The 6,146-nt window shown below is 39.7% G+C and overlaps 1 protein-coding gene across 1 annotated transcript; it reads left to right on the plus strand.

Moving 5' to 3' along the window:
• The first annotated feature begins 742 nt into the window (after nt 1-742).
• Nucleotides 743-1,690, plus strand: LOC102839328 (putative olfactory receptor 3A4-like). Its single transcript, XM_006863465.1, has one exon. It carries the CDS (start codon nt 743-745, stop codon nt 1,688-1,690), a length of 948 nt encoding a protein of 315 aa, XP_006863527.1.
• Nucleotides 1,691-6,146: the final 4,456 nt, after the last annotated feature.

The raw sequence follows: 6,146 nt of genomic DNA on the forward strand, positions 1-6,146 counted from the left end.
ACAGTGAGCCTGTAAAGGTTTCTGAGGAGTGACCGGTGGGTCTTCCAGTTCACACTGACCTTGCGGTCCAGTACTTATCCTACAGTGCCACACCAGGACTCCACAATATTATCTTACCTAGAAATTCTAGAAGGCTGGTAACTATCATGTCCAGAGCTTGAGCAGTTCTCAGTGATACCTTCTCATTTAGTAGCATACTTACTATTATCTGAAAAGTCCAGACCAGGTCTCATTGTTTTACATGGTGTCACAAGTTAATCTCTTTCTTAATTGTCTGGGAAGCAGCAGACATCACACTGCTGCCATCACATAGGAGAGAAAATGTCTATGGAAGTGCAGGAACACAGGTTGGGGGAAGCATGCCTTTTCTCTTCTTCCCAGGAAGCTTCCATTTCATCCTTTGGGATCCTGTACCTAAACTATGGCCATGCCACTACCTGCAGGCTTAGGATTTCTTTCTTGGAACTTTGACCTCAGTAAAATAGTCTTTCCCCTTTAACTTTCCGCTTTTCATGTCAATTCATCTATCGCTATTGAAATCATCCCAATGCCACTGCTTCCCTTCCTCATTAACAGTCATATTTTCAAGTATCTTCCTATTATGGCTCAGTCTCTAACTTAAATTTTTTGTGTTCTTACAGCCTTCCCCTTTCCCGAATACCACCACTGAAGGTTATAAAGAGGTCATTCTTCTTTTACTTTCGTTGGCTTTGATGTATTCTACTGCTGGTAGAAGAAACCCATGGATCTGGGAGCCTTGGGAAATGGCTCCGTTGTGACTGAGTTTGTCCTACTGGGCCTCACAGAGACTCCAGCTCTACAGCCCATCCTCTTTGCTGTCTTCCTTCTTGCTTATGTAATTACTGTTGGTGGCAATTTCAGCATCTTGGCTGCCATTCTTGTTGAGCCCAAACTCCACACCCCCATGTACTTCTTCCTGGGAAACCTGTCCCTTCTAGATGTTGGCTGTATCACTGTCACTGTCCCTGCCATGCTGAAGCATCTCATGTCCAATGATAGGAGCATTCCCTATAGGTCTTGTCTCTCCCAGCTCTTCTTCTTCCACCTCCTGGCTGGGGTGGACTGCTTCCTGCTGACTGTCATGGCGTATGACCGCTATCTGGCTATCTGCCAGCCTCTTACCTATAACACTCGCATGGGCTGGGGAATCCAGCGAGTCATGGTGGGCATGTCATGTGTCTTTTCCTTCTCCAATGCACTGACCCAAACAGTTGCTTTGTCTACTCTTAAATTCTGTGGCCCTAATGTGATCAATCACTTCTACTGTGACCTCCCACAGCTCTTCCAGCTCTCCTGCTCCAGCATCCAACTCAATGAGCAGTTGCTTTTTGTAGCAGCAGCCTTCATGGGTGTGGCCCCCTTGGTCCTCATCACTGTGTCCTATGCCCATGTGGTAGCTGCTGTGCTACGAATCCGCTCTGCAGAGGGCAGGAAGAAAGCCTTCTCCACATGCAGCTCCCACCTCACTGTGGTGGGCATCTTCTATGGGACAGGTGTCTTCAGTTACATGAGACTAGGTTCAGTTGAAGCTTCAGACAAAGACAAGGGAATTGGCGTCCTCAACACTGTCATCAGCCCCATGCTGAACCCAGTCATCTACAGCCTTAGGAACCCTGATGTGCAGGGCGCCCTGCGGCGGGTGCTCACAGGGAGATGGCCCTCCAAGTGAGACTCCCTTCCTCTGGCATTACGAATGTCATTGCTTGGCTTACTGCTTTTGAGAGGTATCATGACCAATGCAAGTGGAGTGTGGGTATTATGGAAAGAGGTCAGAGAGTGACCTAGGAAGAAGAGGACAATGAAAGTGATAATAAAAAACCCAAACTCACCTATTGAGTAGATTCCAACTCATAGCGCCCCGTGTGTTACAGAATAGGATTGCATTTAGTAGGCCTTCTTGGCTGTAATCTTTGTGACAGCAGATCATTAAGATTTTCTGCAGCGGCATTCCTGGGTGGATTTGAAAAACCAGCCTTTAGATGAGTAGTCAAGCACAAGCTGTTTGCACCCTGCAGGGATAGTAGCTATCACTTACATCATGCTTACTATGTACCAGGTATTGTACTAGGCAGTCAACATATATAAGCTTATTTGATCCTTATAACAACTCTATGAGATAAGTACTATTATTATCCCCAGTTTACAAAGGAGAAATCTGAGCTTGCTCAAAATCACACAGCTTATCAATATCCGAGCTGGGAGCTGAATCTAGGCAGACTGTGCCTTTAACTACTGCCTCTCGAGAGTGTAGAAGCATTTCAAGGAGAAATGGCATCTATAAGATGGAATGGGAGGGGTGTGCAATAAAGGGGAAAGAAAGGGAAGAAAAATCAGTGGTGGGGAAAAAGACTTTTTAAATCAACTGAGAATATGAATTAAGAAGTTTTGTTCTTTTCACAAATGTACAGTTTGTTTGTTTCCAGAGTATCTACTATGAGTTGAGGGAATTGTTAGAAGCGAATTTCAGAAAATAACCAAGCTGTGAAAACACAAATTCTAGAACTCAATTCTTCGGGGATAGATACTCTCTAGAAAAAAAAAAATATTAGTCAAGATGAGAAAGCGAGGACTAAAGTTAATTTTATTTGGAATCAACAACAGCAAAACTTGTGCATGTAATTGTGTTACACAAAGATGTTTGGTTCATACAAAATTGTGTGTGTGTGAGAGTGTGTGTGTGTGATTAAAGGAGATGTTTGCTGTATCTGACATAAACCTGAAACTAGTCCTTTCTCTCTGTATTGCTGTAAGGAGGAAGATACTTATTTTATGTATTTAATGTATAGCTTTTAGCAGCTTTTTCCAGAAACCAATTAAAAAAAAAAAAACATGCTTATGATTAGAAAGGTAGAAAGCATAGAGATAATAAAGTTAAAATCACTCAAAAGTCCATAATTCTGAGATATTCATTATGACCCTTTAGCATGTAATTGCTAGCTTTTTTTAAGCATAATATAATTTTTTTTAAAAGCCTCATCTTTCTCCCATGGAACCGCTGGCAGTTTCACACTGCTGACCTTGAGGTTAGCAGTCCAACTCTTAACCACTACACTACCAGAGCTCCTTATGCACATACAAATTTTTTTTTTAATGTTTTACTGTAAATTATGTGACAGTTTATATGGGAGAACATTAGTTTTACATTCATCCTATCCTAGATTGTTTCATTGCCATGGTTACAGTCTCCTCCACGCATCATCATCAACCAAAGGGTATACACTACAAACCTGCCCCTCCCTCCCCACCTCTCCCTGTCATCAGCACACAGCCCCTCTCCCTCTCTGGGTCTAAAGTCCCCAGCTGCTCCATCTCTCCACTTCATTGTCTCTGCCTCCATCTCAGACATCACTGCTTCTCTGGGTAGGGTCCCACTCTCCGCTCTTCTTCCTTGATGGTCCCAGGGACCTCCACTCCTAGACTGCAAAGTTAGTCACTCCCCACCTTGCTACAAAACATCTACCTTTACATTTCCAACCAGTCACAATCAGTCCTGATAACAATTATTCACTATTATATCACAAGAGACCTATCTGCATTTCAGCATAATATAATTTTATGAAAATAGAATTATGCTACACCTGAAATTCTGTAAGCTGATTGTTTCACTTAATAAGGTAGGTAGACATCATTCCATGACACTAAATATATCATACTTCTTTTTGTGTGTGTGGTTGCATATTAATCCTTTGAATAGAAAGAACAAAATAAATGTAACAATCTTTTATTTGTGAAACTTGTGTTATTTCAAATAATCTTGGTTTATGGACTGTCACAATAAATATCCTTGTACATTCATCTGTGAACATTCATCTAATTATTTGCTGATGATAAATTCCCAAGAATGGAGTTTCTGGGTCAAGGGTTATAAATTTTTTCAAGGTACTTGAAAGTATATTGTCAAATTGCCCTTCAGAAGGTTGAGCACTTTCATATTGTTGACCCTATGCACAAAAGAAGGCAACACTGTCCAATCCTGCACTGTTCTCACAATTCTTACATTTGAGCCCATTGATGCTGCCACTGTGTAAATCCATCCTATTGGAGGTCTTCCTCTTTTTCGCTAACCCTCCACTTCACCAAGCAATCCTATGTAGTAGGGTTTCTGAGGAGTGACTGGTGGGTTGGAACTGCCAGTCTTGAGGGTAGTAGTTCCATACTTATCCTACAGCAACTATACCAGGGCTCCAAGGAAGTATGGTCAACTCTAACTAGTCACTAGGTAATAAGACTAAAAACAAGACTATTTCCTCAACAATTGATTTTTTTTAGCAACTGACTGATTAATTCAACTAACATAGATTGAAAGCCTACTATGTGCCAGTAAGTGCACTGATGCTGAATATACTCAATCTCTGTTTTCAAGGAATTCATAATACACAGAAAAATTTAGTAACGCATATTATTTACAACCCTAGAATTATGCACAGATTATTAAAAGAACCCAGAGGATGATTAAACCTAAAGAACTTTCAAGCATTGAAAAACCGACTCCACGGCACACGGCCACCAAAGCTATTTTCATTCATTCATTCACCCAAAAAATATTTATTGAAGTCCTACCAAGTATCCAGCACTACGCTAGACCATGAGGAACGAAAAGAAAACTCAGGCTCTGCCCTCAAAGAATTCATTCTGATGTTTCCTATAGCAGACTGACTGAATGCCCTATACTAACAGCATGACAGCAATAGAGAAAAGTCCGTGGCTGAGCGTGAATAATATTTACATGCTTCTTTAACATATTAAAAGGAAAATGCTGTCAACCCAGAATTTTTCATCCAACCGAAATCTCTCTCAAAAATCAAAGTGAAATAAGAAGTTTCTTAGGAAAAAAAAAAAAGCTAAATGAATTTATTCCCAATGGATTTACACTATAAAATGTTACAGGAAAACTTCTTTAGGTTGAAGGAGTATAATTCTAGACGCCATTCTAGAATGTAAAGTTGGCCCAATATTCTAAAATCAATTAATTTAATTCACCATGACTGCTTACTAAACATGTAATATTATATATGATTGTATCAATAGATTCAGAAACAGCATCTGCCAAAATTAAATGTTCATTCATGATGGAAACTCACAGGAAGCTAGGAATAGAAGGAAACTTTCTCAGATTAAGAAAGGGTATCTACAGAGAACCTGGATCTAACATCCTAGTTAATGGGGAAAGATTGAATGCTTTCCCCTCTAAGATAGGAAACAAAGTTAAGATGTTGATTCTCAAAATTTCTTTTTAATATTGTAGTGTTGTTGTTAAATACCGTTGAGTTGGTTCTGACTCATAGCAACCCTGTATATGGCTTCCAAGGTGCTACTCGTGGATTTGAACCACTGATCTTTTGTTTCAAACTGACCTTGTGGTCCAGTGCTTATCCTCTAGTATCATAACAGGACTCCAACATTGTGCTAGAGATTCTATATAAAGCAAGGAGAATAAATAAAATCATACATATTAGCAGTGTTGTTGTTGTTAAGTGCCATAGAGTAGATTCCGACCATAGTGACCCTGTATAGGGTCTCTGAGGAGAAGCTGGTGAGCTTGAACTGCCAACCTTGCAGTTCAAACGGCTTCGCAGTCTGGCGCATTAACCCACAGCGCCACACCAGGACTCCATATTGACAGTAGGAAGAGGCAAAACTGACTTTCTTCACCTATAACATGATCATCTTTGTTGTAAATCCCAGATAATCTGTTAAAAAAAAAAAAGCTACTAGAATTAATAAATTCATTTCATAAGGCCAAAGTATGTACAGTCAGCATAAGAAAATCAATCGTGTTTAAATATATTAGCAATGACCAATTAGAAATTAACATTAAAGCAATATTATTCACAATATCATTAAGAACATGAGATTGTTAGGGATAGAAGATTAATTAAATATGTGAAAGACCTATACACTTAAAGTTACAAAACATTGCTGAGACCCAAATAAAAGATCTAAATAAAAAGAGAGATATGTCATGTTCATGGATCAGACGATTCAATATCATTAAGATGTTAATTCTTCCCAAATCAACCTAAAGATCTTGGCAGCTGTTTTTCTTTTTTTTTTTTTAGAATTTGACAAGTTGATTCTAAATTTTACGTGGAAGAACAAAGGAGTTTGTAATGGTTAGAGTTCTG

The sequence above is a fragment of the Chrysochloris asiatica genome, unplaced genomic scaffold, assembly GCF_000296735.1.
Source record: "Chrysochloris asiatica unplaced genomic scaffold, ChrAsi1.0 scaffold00054, whole genome shotgun sequence".
NCBI lineage: Eukaryota > Metazoa > Chordata > Mammalia > Afrosoricida > Chrysochloridae > Chrysochloris > Chrysochloris asiatica.

Coding starts and splice junctions, on each gene's coding strand:
- LOC102839328 (XM_006863465.1), top strand. CDS start 743: ATGGATCTGGGAGCCTTGGGAAATGGCTCCGTTGTGACTGAGTTTGTC.